The sequence below is a fragment of the Rana temporaria genome, chromosome 11 (genome assembly GCF_905171775.1).
Source record: "Rana temporaria chromosome 11, aRanTem1.1, whole genome shotgun sequence".
Lineage (NCBI taxonomy): Eukaryota > Metazoa > Chordata > Amphibia > Anura > Ranidae > Rana > Rana temporaria.
The window spans coordinates 54643416-54660501 of NC_053499.1; the positions used below are offsets into that span (position 1 = coordinate 54643416).

Consider the following 17086-nt stretch of genomic DNA (forward strand, 5'->3'; position numbering starts at 1 on the left):
TGGTAAAAAAGGGGCTTGAATAGTGAGAAACCTAAAATGGGCTTTATATATATTAAAAACACACTCACAAAAAACTAAAACAATCCAGCATTAATTAACACAGCCTGCATGATGTATTATGCCAGAAGAAACATTAAACCGCAGTCTTGGTCTCACCCGTTATCCACTATGTCTCCTCCAAACGTCACTTCAGGCACCACCGCTGAGGTTACATCTGGTTGCCGCTATACCAGCGTCCCAATGTTTAGTCTGTTCTGACTTTGTTTAGTTTTTTTTTGTGAGTGTGTTTTTAATGTTACTAAAAGTGAACTTATCCTTTTACATTTGCAAACATTTGTACAGACATCAGTTTGGAAGAAATCTAAAATAGAATACACAGAGGATAAAATTATAAAATATATTACTGTATATCAGTGATACATATCACTTTAATTATGAATGATCAAAGTCCTATGCATTATACCACAATACATTGACCAATTATAATACAGTGGTGTTTGATAATGCTAAAGAACATAGTTTTCCTATTAGAAGGGTCACTGACATAAGTAAACTAAAAGTCCTATGGCAACGTGGGACCATGTATACTCTGGTATACTGTTTGTGATTCATTCTTACAGTTAAAATAATCCCATTGGACCCATGCAACTTTATAAGACCCAGGCCTATTCTTCTCTCTAAAGAACATTTTTTCAATAGATTCAGTCTCTTTCATCTCACACACCCACTCTGGTATAGTAGGAGCTGCTTGAGTTTGTTTTGTTCCGTACTGTGCCTCCCAACCCCAAGAACAATCTCAGCCCCTCTGGTAAGGTGACCAGATTTTTAAAATGAAATCCAGGGACATATTTTTTCTTTACTAGTAATGGCAACAATCAGCGACTCTTTGCCCATCGCCACCCACCTCACAGCCTCTCAAGTCTTACTCTTCGGGCCCCGGCTACTACTGGATGGGGAGCGGAGGAAAATCACTGCGCCAGGGAAGGCAAGGAGTTAGGCAGGCGGCTGACTAGGATTTGAGCCAAGGCAGAAGAACATGCAAGCGAAGCTGAATGGGCATGCACCCGAAAACTGAAGAAATATTCCCTCCGCTCTGACCAGCACATGATCATCAGAAAGGGGCACAGATAATGGGAAAAATACAACCCCCCTATGCTAGTAGGCACGGCGGAGTGGGGGGGTGTAATTCTAATTTTTTTATTTTAATTCTGCACTGATTGTCTTTGAAATTGCCCCTGCCCCCTATTAAATCCAATCAGGGGACAAAACCAGGGACAGACTTGGTCTGGGAACAGTGTCCTCAATCAGGGGACTGTCCCCTGAAACTGGGGATGTCTGGTCACCCTACCCTCTGGCACACCTGGCAATAGTGTAAGTGCAAGGACCAATGAAAAAATGAAGAAATTGTCTTTACTGTAAGATTTCTGTGGAAAAGTAACAGACAGTAGAAGTATATTGCAAGTAAATCAACTGAAGAGGAATAACTGAGATCAGGAGCAATATAACTCAATATATTATATCAGGCTGCTTTCAGGGGATTCCACAACTGTGAATGACCCCAAAAGCAGAAGCAAACTTTTCAACAACAGTAAATCACAATGTGACAACTTGTACCAGATTGGTTACTTCTACTCAAATTGGCTCTATGATTCCAGGCAGGAAGAGAGCAGAGGAATGACCTTCTCTTATGTCAAACCTCTCTATTGTATTCCCTGACACCACAGGCCCAACTATCAACACTGTACCTAATTCAGTGTTCAGTGGCAACTCTCCCACAAATACACTAAATATACAGAGCCCTGAGTATGTGTGTGCGTGCCCGTATGGCACCAGTAGCTTCAGTCCCTTGGAAGAAGAATGAGTCCTTGGATCTTCAGCTAGCCACTTTAGTTGGCGCACTGGTATGCTGAAAGTATCCGGACAGCAAGGTGGACACTGTAACTGCTTAACAGGGCATCAATGAGACCCAGGTTCTGGTAAGTGTGTGAGCTTCCTCCAGATAACTTCTAGTGAGGTTATGCAGACTGGATCTATCAGGCAAAGTCACTGTTGTTGAAGACAATGTTGGGTGCAGGCCCTCCAGCTCTGCCACAGCTGGGACCTCAATGAACAGCAACTGGACTTAGAGCTTTTTCAAGGTGTGGTGGGGAAGGGGGGGGTAGCCACCCCCATGCAAACAGATTCGAAAACTTCTACGGAGAGGCCCTGCTCTTCTGGAACTCACAATATTTAGCAGCCTCTCCAGCCACCTATTGGGCCACTTCTCCCAGGGATTGGGCTGCCTATTTGACATGCCCAGCCCCTATGTTCTGGAAATCCAAAACAGCCCAAAGAAGTCATCAGTTGCTTCAATGATTACAGAGAAGCCAAAAAGAACTGAATATACCTAAAATACTAGTAGCCAATCAAGGGTGCTAAACAAGTAAAAAAAACTCCTTGGCCATGGGCTTGTCAGTGTGACTGGGGCAGTGACCAGGGAATGAGGGAGCGCAGTGAGGAAAGTGTGTCAAGTAGGAACAATCCAATCTCAGTGGCCAACACTGCAAAATTCATGTGTCTGTCACAGACCATTGACCTTGAAAGTACATTTTTCCACCCTTGGCCAATAGAATTCACGAGGTGTCTACGACAACCTATATGAATTTACCCCCAATGATGCTTCATACATATTAGTGTATTATGTGTCAGGTGTATTTCATATACATCAATGTACAATTATTTTCAATAAATAGGGGGAGGCCGAGGGTGTGAATCGCTAAGTTTTACTGTACCAATTAAAACATTTTCAAAAGGGTACAAAACTCCAAAAAGCACTCAGTATTTGCACATCATGACCTTCTATTCTCTCTGATCCATTCTGTCTACTAAAGTTGTGTTCACTTCAAAAAAACAATTATGTTCAGGGAATTTAGGCTAGGGTTCAAATGGCTGTTGTTAAAGCCTCATTCTGGGCTAATTGTTTTTAAAGTAAAAATTAGAAAATCTCTGCCTACAATATTCATTTCCATCCCCTACATGGAGTAAATGCTTTCTGACATTAGATTTCCTCCTTGTTTAACACAGTCCCACTGCAAGACAAAAAAAAGTCTTGTCTTTTGCTAGGTCAGTTCACAACTCCCCATTGCAGTGGTGTGCACTGAAAAAAATAAGACATGCAGTACTTTTTTCAATGCAGCATGGCGTAGCAAAATTCACAGTTGTAAATCACGATGGAACTTAAAGTAATGTAAACAATCACCTTGTGAAACAACCCATTCAGTTTAAAATAGAACTAAAAAGGCAAAACATTTTTGTATAAATTAAAAAACAAAAAACTTATAAATACCTTTTTTCCCTTTTTTTATAAGTGATCACATTCCCTCTGTTCTCAACTGAATAAGGCCGCGTACACACGATCATTCCATCCGATGAGAACGGTCCGAAGGACCGTTGTCATAGGTTAACCAATGAACCTGACTGATGGTCCGTCGCGCCTACACACCATCGGTTAAAAAAACGATTGTGTCAGAACATGGTGACGTAAAACACAACGACGTGCTGAAAAAAACAAAGTTCAATGCTTCCAAACACGCGTCGACTTGATTCTGAGCATGCGCAGGTTTTTAACCGATGCTTTTGCATACTAACAATCGGTTTTGACCTATCGGTTAATAATTTTTTTGACCGAAGGATAACTGACCGATGGGGCCCACACACGATCGGTTTGACCAATCGTGTGTACGCGGCCTTAGAGCTGGGGTAGGAGAAGCAGCAGCAGACTAAGCTTCCCAGTAAATGGCTGTGCAGTGGGGGGGGGGGGGTGTCAGGACAAATATGATCATTGGAGGAGAGCACACTGAGGGCCAGATCCACAAAAGAGATACGCCGACTTAACTCGATTTTTCTAAATTTACACGGCGTGTATCTTTGCGCCCGATCCTCAAAACGAGAAGCGCCTGAAATTCGGGCTTTTCCGTCCTACCTAAAAATATTACGCCGGCGCATTCTCGTGCGCAAATTACGCTAGGCACGCCGCTTTATTTGATAGGCAAAGATGCAAATGAGGGAGATAGGGCGATCCACAGAATTAAGTGTGTGCGCCGTAGATTACGCCCTGTGCGCACCTGTTAGTTTTTTGGTGGGATTTTACACATTATAAAAGCAGCCCTAATTTTACACATGCCGTCTGAATGTCTGCTGAAGCAACACCATTCAGGAAGAGCTCAGCACACAAACGTTCAGGACTGAAATCTCTCTGCCAAAATGCCAGGACCAGCAATGATACTAGCTGCATTAGTTGATATAGAGACACAAAGAAGGAGGAGGGCACAGAGGAGGAGGATGAGGGCACAGGAGAGGGTCTACCGCCCACGGCAAGATTTGTTTGGCATGCCTGCTTGTGAAGTTTACCGCACCTACAGATTTACCCGTGAGGCCATCCTGGAATTAACATCAATACTTCAGGATGATATTACCAGCCCAACCCAACGCTCCCATGCCCTGCAGCCACTCACCAAAGTACTGGCCACTTTGCATTTTCTGGCCACTGGCTCATTCCAACGCACAAGTGGAGGCGTGGCTGGGATGGCACAATCCTCCATCAGCAGGTGTGTGCACCAAGTGGTCCCTGCAATCCTGCTGCGCATGGGAAATCAGTTTCAGAAACCCACCCAGGAGGATCAGCGTTTAAAGTCAATGACCGACTTTTACAACCTTGCCAGATTTCCACGCACCATCGGGGCCATTGATTGTACCCATGTGGCACTACAACCACCCCATGATAATGAGCACATGTTCCGGAATCGTAAAGGCTGGCATTCCATTAATGTGCAAGTCATCGTTGATGCCCATGGCCTCATCTGGCATGTCTGTGCTAAATTTCCTGGATCCTGCCATGATAGTTACATTTACCGGCAGACACAGATCTCAAGAGATTTTGACCAGAACATGTATGGAGACAGCTGGCTGATTGGTGAGTGACGTGTGTCAGGTATGTCCCCCCCATGATGCTGACATCACAAGGGGCACATGCATGACTAATATCCTCCTGTCTTTTCCCTTACAGGTGACTCTGGATATGCCTTGGGACCTCATCTAATGACCCCATTCAGGAACCCCCAAACCCCAGGAGAGCAACGCTACAACCAGGCGCACATACGAACCCGGGGAGTGGTTGAACGGACCTTTGGGCTTCTGAAGTCCCGCTTCAGATGCCTGGATAAGTCTGGGGGTACCCTGCTGTATTCCCCTGACTTTGTGTGTCAAATAATTGGGGCATGTTGCATACTCCATAACTTTGCCCTCAGAAGGGGACTGCATATTGACTTATGTAATGACCTGACCCCTGACCCAGGCAATACTATCCCAACCAACTCTACCCGGTCTGCTGAGGGCACAACAGCTAGGAGACGCCTTGCAGAAGGCATTTTTTCCCAGTAAATGTACATGATTAATGTCACAATAAGTATGTATTTTTTCACTGTAAATGCACATCAATAAAGTCACAATGATAATGCATGAATGCACACCACTGTGGTTCCTTGCACAGACACATCACATGCACATCGAATTGGATTAGATCCAAGTCCCCCCCCCCCCCTTGGGACTTGGGAGCAGTAACGCCACGCCACGGCTCCAATTATGTCACTGTGCATTCATACACCATTCAGGAACCTGGGATTGCCCTTCTCCCTGGTCCTGGGGATCCCTTCTCCACCAAAACTGAGGGTGACAACCTTAATTTCTTAGGAATGCCACCCCCCCACATTCACACATCATTCACACACATAAACCAAATCATAAGTACAGAAGACAAAATTAAAAAAAAAAAAAATGCATAAACAAAAAAAAACAAGTATCCCAGCAAATTTTTTAGCGGCGGCGATTGCTACGCCTTGGCTGGGCAGGGGCACGGGCACGAGCAGGGGCACGGCCACGGCCACGGCCACGCCGTCGCGGAGGATGTCCATTGGGGGGGTGTTGAGCTGGGGAAGGAGGAGCCTCCTGGGGGGGTTGAGCTGGGGAAGGAGGAGCCTCCTGGGGGGGTTGAGCTGGGGAAGGAGGAGCCTCCTGGGGGGGTTGAGCTGGGGAAGGAGGAGCCTCCTGGGGGGGTTGAGCTGGGGAAGGAGGAGCCGCCCCTGCTGGCCTGCCCTCCATGGCCCCTGCAATGCGAGTGAGACAGGCAGTGAGGGCAGCCGCATTGGCCTGGCCAGACCTTGTATTGTCCTGCACAGCCTGGGTCAGGGCACTCAGCTCATGGGCCACGCGCGTTGTGGCGGTCTGTATGTCATTCAAACATGTTATGACCGCCGTTGAGTTGGTGGCCACATCACCGAGTGCCTCCATCATTTCACCATGGCTGTGCTCCATCTGCGTCAGTTTTTCCAAAATTTTTCCAAGAATGCGGGTCTGCCGGGCATTGTCCTTCACCACACTGGCCGACAGACGCTCGCCCACAGCCACGGTCTCCTGGGTTGTCCCCCTGGCTGCCGCTGAATCTTGCGGGCCTGGAGGAGGGGAGAGAGTGACCCTGGTGACTGGAGGCCTGTTGGGGGAGAAGTGGGAGGGGCTACCCCTGATGGTGGCCTGACTGGTGCCAGCCTCAGGGGTAGTCTCAGGGGAAGACTCAAAGGTCATCATATCAGTGGCCAGGAGGACTTCCCGGCCAATCTGCATATTTTCCTCCTCCTCCCCCTCATCATCCTCCTCCCACTCAACCTCAACCTCCTCCCCCTCAACCTCCTCATGAGTGTAGGTTTGGCCAATCCCCTCCCCTGGGGAATCCTGCCCTTCTTGGGACTCATCATCTGCCTGTCTTGGGGGTGGTGCTGCAGCCTGGCCCGATGGGCCTGCAACCTCCTGGCCTCCAACCTCCTGGCGTGGAACCTCCTGGCCTCCAACCTCCTGGCGTGGAACCTCCTGGCGTGTAACCTCCTGGCCATCTGTGGAGGACACAAAACAATCACATGTTTGAGGAACCACACACTTGGCACATCTTCCCTTCCCCCACCCACACATGCTAATCAACAGAGAATAAACCAAAAAACATACCTGTCCTCCTAGGAACATCTGACGTATAGCCAGGCAGGCCCACCACCTGCTGTGGGTGGAAACACTGGGCCACTGCCCATTCCTCCTCCGTCAGTCTGACTGGGCAGGGTCCCCCTCCTCCAGTGCCCCTGGTATGGGCGTCGATCCTTGCCATCTTAGTCCGGACGACGCTTCTCAGATCGTTTATTTTTTTCTGTATGCCAGCGGGGGTCCTAGTCTCCCCCCCCCCCCGCCGCATTGATCTGGTCCGTTATCTTTTTAAGAAGCTGCCTCCTCCTGGCCGGGGTGGTGTTCTGGCTCTCAGGGCCATGCAGAAATCGCCCATATTTCACAATGCCCCGAGCAAGAATTTGCTTCTCTCCCAGGGTGAAATTAAGCTTCCTGCGTTTAGGGGGCATCTCATACACCACCCAGCAACAACAAACACACCCGACAAACAATCGACAATACACACCCAAAAACCTGACAAAAATCTATACCACAAAAAAATCAAGAAAATCTAAACACACAAGGACACAGCTAATAGTAATTCAAAAAGAAACACGCACCAACAAACAAACAAAAAACAAACACCAAAAAACAAACACCAAAAAACAATCAGCAAAAACAATAACAAACAAATTAAATAAATACACTTCTCAAACACAAACAACAACTAGACTCTCCAACTCCTCAAACACTTTTCTCACAAACACAACTTACCAACACACAAACAAACAGAGCAGAAGCAAATTGCTCATGGAAGGGGAACAATGGGATATACTTTAGCAAGGGAAGTGTGTGTGTGTGGTGCTTTTTAGACACAGGGCGATCCTCAAACTAAGTACACTTGGCCTTTTACCTATCTCACTGATTGCGCCGAGATAAGTTCTGCACATGCCCAGTGAGGTCCCGATTCGTGCGCGCATGCGCAGTAGGGCCGGCGCCTCATTTGCATGGGGTCACGGCTCATTACAATGAAGCACGCCCACTTCCTTCCCACTTGCAAAAACCCCGCCTTACGCCTCTGAATTTAAGTTACGCTGGCGCACATTTAGACGCAAATGCGCTGTGGATACGGCACTTACGACACCAACTTAGGGCAACGTAACTTAAATCACATAAGTTAGGACAAACTAAATTTGCACCGCTGGCTGAGGATCTGGCCCTGAGTTCCCATCATAGCTAGAGAACTGAACACGGTGCTTTGTGTGTTCAGTGTTTAATAGGAAAGCAAGAACACCAGGGATTTCACATAACAGAAACAATACAAAGAGAACAGGATATTTTTGCATACATGGTACAGCAAGCACATATCAAGAATATGAACATTTTAATAAAAGGCACGATCACTTAAAAAATATAATAAAAAGAGTGATGCACCAGCATGGGCACCGCTGTCTTCCTACTGCACATCAGCGTTCTAGCACATGTACTGGTGCGAATGGGTTCTGCACTCATGCATTCAGTGTAGTGATGTGGAGAGCAGCGCTGTCATCATCGAAGCATTCATTGAGGTCCACCTAGTACCATGGAAGATGTGAGGAAGAAGAGGGCCCTGCATGTCACTTGACTAGCCTGAAGACTTGTTAGAAAAAAATAATAATACATAAATTACATCTGGGTACCCTGGGGAGGGGACCTTGGGGAAGGGGTGGAAGAGTTGAATAGTTAAGGCCCGTCCGTACACACGATACAAAAATTGGAAGTAAAATTTTGTCTGATGATTGATCTGCCGATTTGCGGATCATTAGTATGGTGCTTTTGACAGCCGATTCCGATTTTTCATCAGACTACACATGCTCAGAAACCAAAGAAAACATACAAAACTATTCAACAGATTACGTCACTTCTGTCGTACGAGAATTTTCGTATGGTGAGTAACCTAATCAATTTTGACATAGCATGCAACAAAAAACGGATGAACGGTCGTCCGAAAATCTGATCGTGTGTACGAGGCTTAAATTAGAATTTCCTTAATGAGCAAATATTGAGCAATCAATCGCCTGCATATATTCTGGGTTAAGGAAAAGAATAGAGGAGAGTAAGATTTTGGTTAATTTGCAGAATTGTGGGAAATCTCCTGTGTAATAGCTTACAACAGAAGCAATACGATCCAAAGAGATCGATCTCACAAGATTTTAGTAGCACAGCTGAGCTACCTAGACTAGGGCTACATGGGCGATTTTTAATCACTTGCTAGGATTGCATACCTCCCAACTTTTTATGATGGGAATGAGGGACACCTACCCTGCCACGCCCCCTTAAAGGAGAATTACCTTAAAAAAGATTAGTTAAACCCACAAGGGCCTTTTTTTTACCACTACTATTCCTTTATTTTGGCCTTTAAAATTTACAGATGCAGCAATTTATAAATTGGATTAAAGGTTTAGCACTGGGAAACACTTTTTTGAAAGCTGAAAAGTGTGTTTTATATACAACTATATAAATCAGACCAAAATGAGGGACAAATGGAGATGAAAGAAGGACAGAGGGACATTGCTTTAAATCGGGGACAGTCCCTTGAAATTAGGGCCAGTCCCTTGAAATCAGGGCCAGTTCCTTGAAATCAGGGACAGTTGGGAGCTATGGGATTGGCAGTTACCTCTCTTGCAGCATGCTGAAATCAGTGAGCTGCTAATGATTTGACTGTTCATCATAGCTGTGACCCTTGCTACTGAGAGATTGAAACACTTGACAACCAGCTCATTAGATACATGTTGATATCAGCATGCTACAAATGAGGTGACTTCAAAAAAGTGGTTAAATCGTTAAGTGGCAAAGATTTAATGGCCTCTGTAGCCTTTCCTTTGTGTAACATTAATAAGATCTGCTACACAAGAGATTTGCAGCCAAACTATTAAGTAATCGATCTCCCACAAACGCGTAATTCTGCAGTTTAATTGCATAGTAGAAAGTGTTAGTAATTAACATTTCCTCCTCCACAGACTTTGATGTAGATTATACTGCAAGATTAATGAGACCAGTCTCTTGAAAATTGTCCAATAATCTGCAGTTTCTGTGATTAAATATAGCCAGTGTACCCCTAACCTTAGAAAGGAGTAGCTGTGCCTTTGTGGGACTGAATGTTTGAAAAAAGAACAAGGCTTCACTGGTCTAAGTTAAAAATGCAGTACTTCTATATTGGAGGTGGATTCATTTCCTCAGACATTTTCTAGATATGGTTGTTTGACGATATTTTCTGATGTCAGAATATTTTTTTAAATAATCCGGAAATATCAGTTTGACAAAGTTTATGGTTGTTTATTCAATCTTTGTCTTTTCATTTTATCCCTTCAAATTCTCAATATGAAAATGTTTTGGCAATGGGGGATGAAATGAATTAATGGGAAAGTATACATTGGTTGAAACGACTCGACTCTAATGTGTTTGAAGGATTAGGGGTGGGAGGTATAGAATTTAATTATTCTTAAGGGGCCAATTAGTACTACTTATGATTTGACAAATACTATAGATTGCCATGACTTCGAATTATATTGGGTGTTGGTTTGGAGTATAACGTATAAGTATAATTATTAGACCTCCGATGGATTGATTTACAAAAACAGGGGATTGTTTCTTTAATTTTGTTTTTTTATACCTCTGACTATAGAGTAATCCCTTCATTGGAAGTATTGTTAGAATGAAATGTACTATTAATATATGTATTTCTATATCACAATATATTGATATTTATCTAATGTATAACATCTGATGTACCATCTACTTTTCATAATAAAATTAAACTTGATTGAAAAAAAAAAAAATGCAGTACTTCTTTGGTAAATCAATTTCAATGTTTTGGGCTCTCTGTGTTTCGGCACACGTGGTAATGCACAGAGGAAGGTATGCATGGGCCTTTTCACGCTCAACTGTATGGATGTGAACTAGTTCGATAAAAGAGAATGTTTTTTCTACTTGAAATGCATTTTTAGAAAAAATCTATGTGAATAGGCCCCTAAAGTTCCTATCAGAAAGAATATGGATGGTTGTGATTTTACTTATTGTTTTCTATGCAGGAAGAAGTTGACTCTGCTGAAGGAGATGCTGGCTGGCTGTGGTGCTGGGACATGCCAAGTAATTGTTACCACCCCTATGGAGATGCTGAAGATCCAGCTGCAGGATGCAGGAAGATTAGGTAATTTGGATAAGATACAGATTTGTATTACTTTAGAGTCTGAGGCCCCGTACACACGTCCGAGAAACTCGACGAGCAAAACACATCGTTTTTCTCGTCGAGTTCCTTGTGAAGCCGCCGAGGATCTCGGCGAGCCAAGTTTCCTCATTGACTAACGAGGAAATAGAGAACATGTTCTCTATTTGGCCCGACGAGATCCTCGTCGGTTTCCTCAGCCAAAAGTGTACACATGACCGGGTTTCTCGGCAGAATACGGCTCCGATCGAGTTTCTGGCTGAATTCTGCAGAGAAACTTGGTCGTGTGTACGGGGCCTGAGAGTGTTTGAACCTCTGTTGGGTTTATATTGCTGTCCGTGTCCTTATAGGGGAGAGTCACCCTCCCTTTTTGTCCAGGTGACTATTGTCACTAGAACCTAAACTAAAGGAAATGCAAGTAAGTTTTCCAATAAGGATAATTTTACCCAATGCCAACTGACTATGAAGGGATTTACCCCCAATTTGAAAAGATTTCCTCTCACTTTCTGTTGTGTCTTGAGTAAGGGAAGTTAATGGAATCTGCCATTACAAGTCAAGGCAAGAGTAAACTTTGAAGGTTTACATTAAGTATGTCTGTCTGCACTGTAATGCCGCGTACACACGATCGGTTCATCCGATGAAAACGGTCTAAAGGATTTTTTCATCAGATGTCCAATGAAGCTGACTTTCATCAGTCTTGCCTACACACCATCAGTTAAAAAAACGCTTGTGTCGGAACGCAGTGACGTAAAACACAACGACGTGCTGAGAAAAATGCTTCTGAAGTTCAATGCTTCTGAGCATGCGTTGATTTTTAACCGATGGATTTCCCCACAGACGATCGTTATTTTCTATCGGTTTTTTAACCATCAGATAATTTTAAAACAGGTTCTAAGTTTTTTCACTAATGGGAAAAAACTGATGGGGCCCACACAGGATGGGTTCGTCTGATTAAAACGGTCCATCAGACCGTTTTCATCAGACGAACCGATCGCGTGTACGCGGCATAAGGCTCGGTTCACACTGATGCGACATAAGATCCTTCTTTGGACCACAGGTCGGATGACATGTGAAATTCAATCTTTCCCTATGAGAGCCGTCTTAAATGATAATGTCTGACTTTAGAAAAGGTTCCTGCATTGCTTTGGTCCGGCTTTGATACAACTTCAGTGCCACAGAGTGTAAACTCTCGTGCGACTTTGGATTCGGGCTAGTGTGAACCGAGCCTAACTGCAGATAAGGAGGAAGAGTAAGGAAAACATGTGTTTCACTTTTGATTTTGTTTGATCAATGGGCTGTTCACTTAGCATTTAATAAAGGATTAGTGAATGTTATATTGACTTAGTGAATAAGGTGAAGCTGTGTTCTCTTCAATAAACTTGTCATATGCAAGTAAAAATCCTGTTTTCAAAGTAAACACAGCTTCAGTTATTTTACTAGATTAGGTGAGCATCCATGTTGCAAAGTGGACATTCTTTACTCCTTTAGTAAATGGAACTTCAATGTCTTCACTGCCAGGAGTCATGAATAATTGTATGCTGCAATGCACTTGTGCAGTCACAGGAGATCACAAACTCCTACAAGGATAAAACCCCTGCTGGGGTTTAGCTAAGTCATGTCCATTCACAAATTACATGTACTTATTGCCGGTGCATTTTGGATGACAGATTTTACATCCAGTGAAATTCCATGATACCTTCCTTGCTGTCACCCACACGATTTGACATGTAGTTAAATGTATGCAGGAGCTGCTTGTGTCTAGCAGTTTGTGATCCCAATGACTGCATGAATATTCTGCAGCATAGAAACCATTACTTATGGCACCTGGCAGTGAAAACATACATTCAAGCAGATGCCTTTCTTGATCTCAGTTCTTGCCTGCAGTTATATTACAGGTTACAGACAAGCTGAAGGTAAACTGACCAATAATTTTACATGAATGCAGTGAGGTCTGAGTTGCACCACATCACAAGCTGGAAAATATCAACAAACAGAAAAAAGAAAGGTGGAATTTTTGACAGTGCTATGTTTCAGGAATAAATTCACAACCACAAATATGGAATAAAAAATTATATTTTTGTGTGTACAAAAAGATAAAATCACTCTAAAATCAAGAATCAATCATATGCCTGATGATAGTCCATTAAGGGCACAGGTTCCACCCTATAATTGTTCTTCCCAACAGACCAGAACCATGTGTAGAGTCATAATGTACTCATGCACAAAATAACTAGGTTGAGACAAAATAATAATCTTCAGTATGTGGAGGCTCTGTGTCTGTGTGATATATGAACTGGACCCAAGGCATTTCGCGATTGATCGCTTCTTTAGTAAACCTTAAGATGGCGAGTGTAACGGCACCCCAAATGCGAAAGGGGTTAAAGCCGTTTAGGATGACATGCTGCTGAACATGTTGTCATCCCAGACATGATCGCTACTTTATATTTCAGTGCCCTGGGTCAGGTTGGGTCTCTCTTTCCCCGCTCTTCCTATATTATCTCCTCCGATTGTACTGTCAGCGACTCGAACGCTTTACTCTGATCACTCCCTAGCCTTTCCCTTTTTTTTCTCTTCTTTTCCTTTCTTCTTCTTCCTCCCTCTCCCCCTTCTTCTCTCGTCTCTCTACCCCTTTCGTTTCCTACACTCTAATACCCTAGATCCTTGATTCCCCAATTTTGTTTCGGTTTTTGTCCTGTTTGTCTTTTTTTTTTTTTTGTTCTCCTACTAGAAACCCTGGTTGCAATTATACCTATTACGATGGGGCCCGTGTGGTTACATCTAGTTATAGTCTTATGTTGAAGTCATTATTGTGTTTATTATGTTACACGTTGGTAGGAGTCCTGCTGTGGGTGATAGCCATTGGGCTGACTCTTTACCCCTGCACATTTATGACTGTTCTTCGATTGTAACACTTCATGTTATTTGTTTTATTTGTTAAAATACCAATAAATATATTTTCAACTCTAAAGCCGTTTAGGATATTCCCTTTCCGAACACAAGGCAGCTACCGACACACCACAGTTAGGCGAACAAGACCCATAATAATAACTCTTCCTAATAACGAGACACAGCTCTGTTGTTAGGTTTCCAGCAGGTCTGACACTTTATTGAGAAATACAAACTCCTTTATACAATTTAGGATACTGCAGTAACCAAATGAACAATGACCCAACTCCACCCACAACATCACACAATGGTTACCTAACGAGCCCCCCCCCCCCAATACACATCATCCTTAATACATCTCTTAGCAGACACACTGACTCCGAGACCTGACCTAATTTACATGAGCTAATTAACTACAGCGGATGACTCAGACACATGACCTTTAGGCTGTCTACTAACTTACAAGACACATTATCATCAATACACCTTCACACAATTACAGGGTCAATTAGCACAAGCCACAATTAGAATGTGTCACTATTCTAATATGGCATATATCCTGGGAGATACTGGGGATACACATTACAGACCCATTTCAAAGCAATCCAAGACATATTCTGAATGTCCATTATTTTCTGGCTCATACTTTCTAAGAGCTTCTGGTTTCCACTGGCCCTCCCATTACAACGAGAAAGTAGCAAAACCAATCAACAGATTAAAAGATGCTACTTGCTGTCCAAAGGCAGTAAAACAATGTCCAAAGGCAGCGCACCAGAGAAAGGAAAAATGAGAATGGAGTAGGCTAAAGCAGACCCAAAGTGAGGAACCATCTCTAAAGTGGTGGTGAGACTAATTCAAATAGTAGATTTACCAAGTAATAGCGCCCAAACTAGCTAATAATAGAGCCAGGCTCCACTAGCACCAGGCCTTATTTTTATTCACCAAAGAAAGCACCATGCCCCACTGTATGCCCAAAAGGCATGCAATTTAAGGTTTACACTGGTCTGGGCCCAAAGAGTAGTGAATGAAAAGGCAGGGTTCATAGGTTATATTACAAAGTTGTTTGGAATGCTTGGATATGCTGAGTTTTACATGTGCAATAACTCTTAGGCCTTGTACACACGACCGAACATGTCCGCGGACATGTCCGCGGACATGTCCGACCGTGTGTAGAGCCTACCGGACAGTTTTCCGGCCTAGCGGACAGGTTTCCAGCGGACAAAAGTTTCTTAGCATGCTAAGAAACTTGTCAGCTGGAAGCCTGTCCGTCGGGCATGTCGGATGGTTAGTACGACTCATCGGACATGTCCGCTGGCCCGAAATCCCGCGCATGCGTCGAATTGATTCGACGCATGCGTGGAAGCATTGAACTCCCGTGTCAGAGAACGTCGGTGTCTTCTACGTCACGGCGTTCTCTGTCCGCTGGGATTTTGGTCTGATGGTGTGTACACACATCAGACCAAAAGATCCCAGCAGACATGTCCGATGAAAACGGTCCGCGGACCGTTTTCATCGGACATGTCTGCTCGTGTGTACAAGGCCTTACATCTGAACTCCAGACAGATATAAATAAACACTGCTCATTATACATACAATTTACAATGTATTTTTACATATTACTGGTATAAGTCCCTGAATGTAATTACATTTTGACATTATCCTGCTGTCCTTACCTGCACAAGGGAGGGAGACACAGAACTATGGGCCAGTCAGTCACTGTTGCATATGCACACATACTGAAAGGGAACATGCAGACAGGAGAAGAGTGCAGAGTCAGCAGAGCTGATGACTTGCTGCTCCTTCATTGTCCAGTCAGCAAGGTGCGATAAGGTAGGTAACTGATTCACCACTGTATTCCTTAACTCTAATAAAGAAACTGTTACCCTTCCGGCTGCACTCTCTGGAAGAGCCATATGAATCACAAAACTGGATAGATAGAATTACAAATTATTTGGCGTATAATACAGTAAACATGTGTACTTTAACTTTGTGGTAATCTGTTTGCCTGGATTTCAGCTTACACAACTCTATGCACAGTAGTATATCAATAATAGTATATCAATAATAACTTCACAGTGACAGCCTTTTAATTTGTTCTTAAGCCATCTGTTGTACACATAAGCTTGTGCTGTACCCAAACTTGTCCTATAATGTTTATTTATGCAATAATTTAATAACTTATAATAGAAGTTCAGCCTAAAACGAACTCTAAATCTACTGACAGCCACATTCGTAATAGACGTACTACGTGGTTTTTCTGCTTCTTACCGCCACCCTTTGGGAAACTTCTGCTATTGTTGTTTGATCTTTAGCATTGGTTCTGAGCATACGTGTTTGTACTTTGGACTTTAGTCCGATTAACTTGTGTACACATGATCGGATTAGCCGACGTAGGACATTTGATGCCGGAAAGTTTGTCTGTTCACACAGCAAACATTTGTCCGATGAAAAGGCGAAAAAGTTTGTCCGATGGAGCATACACACGGTCGGATTGTCTGCAAAAACAGGTCCTTCTGAGGTTTGTTGTCAAAAAGTCAGATCGTATGTATGGGCTCTAAGACTAATTTATCTAACCCTGTAAAGCATAAAATTGCTATATATACGTTTTCTGAAGACGCTCCGGTCCGGTCTCCAGCGGCGGATGCTGTGTGCAGGACAGACAGCCAAAAATGGCTGGGAAGTGACATCACCCATAGACTTACTATGTAGCTTCCGCTGTCAGCTGCCTCTCTTGCACACGCCTCCACAGAGAAGCTGCCGCTGACAGCTCAATGTGGGAAATCCCTGCAGAAAATGTATTTATAGGGATTTTAGCTTTACTGGGTTAAAAAGATTAGTCTTAAAATGTGGCTGCCGGTAGATTGCGAGTTAGTTAATTTTAGACTGAACTTCTACTTTCATTTAAAAATCATTAATGAATACATATTTATTTCCATAATGTAATTTTGCATTTCAACGAGAAATGGTACACTGGGGTATTAAATTTAGATAAGCTTCAGCCCACGGTAGTGGAAACATTGCAGGTGAACAGGGGTTACA

General features: G+C 43.6%; 1 protein-coding gene across 1 annotated transcript in view; it reads left to right on the forward strand.

Annotated features, from left to right (window-relative positions):
• Nucleotides 1-17086, forward strand: part of SLC25A22 (solute carrier family 25 member 22) — a 126205-nt gene that overhangs the window by 89760 nt on the left and 19359 nt on the right. Inside the window, exon 6 of the mRNA XM_040328532.1 lies at nucleotides 11028-11146. Coding sequence (XP_040184466.1) covers nucleotides 11028-11146 — 119 coding nt within the window. The remainder of the gene's footprint in view (nucleotides 1-11027; nucleotides 11147-17086) is intronic.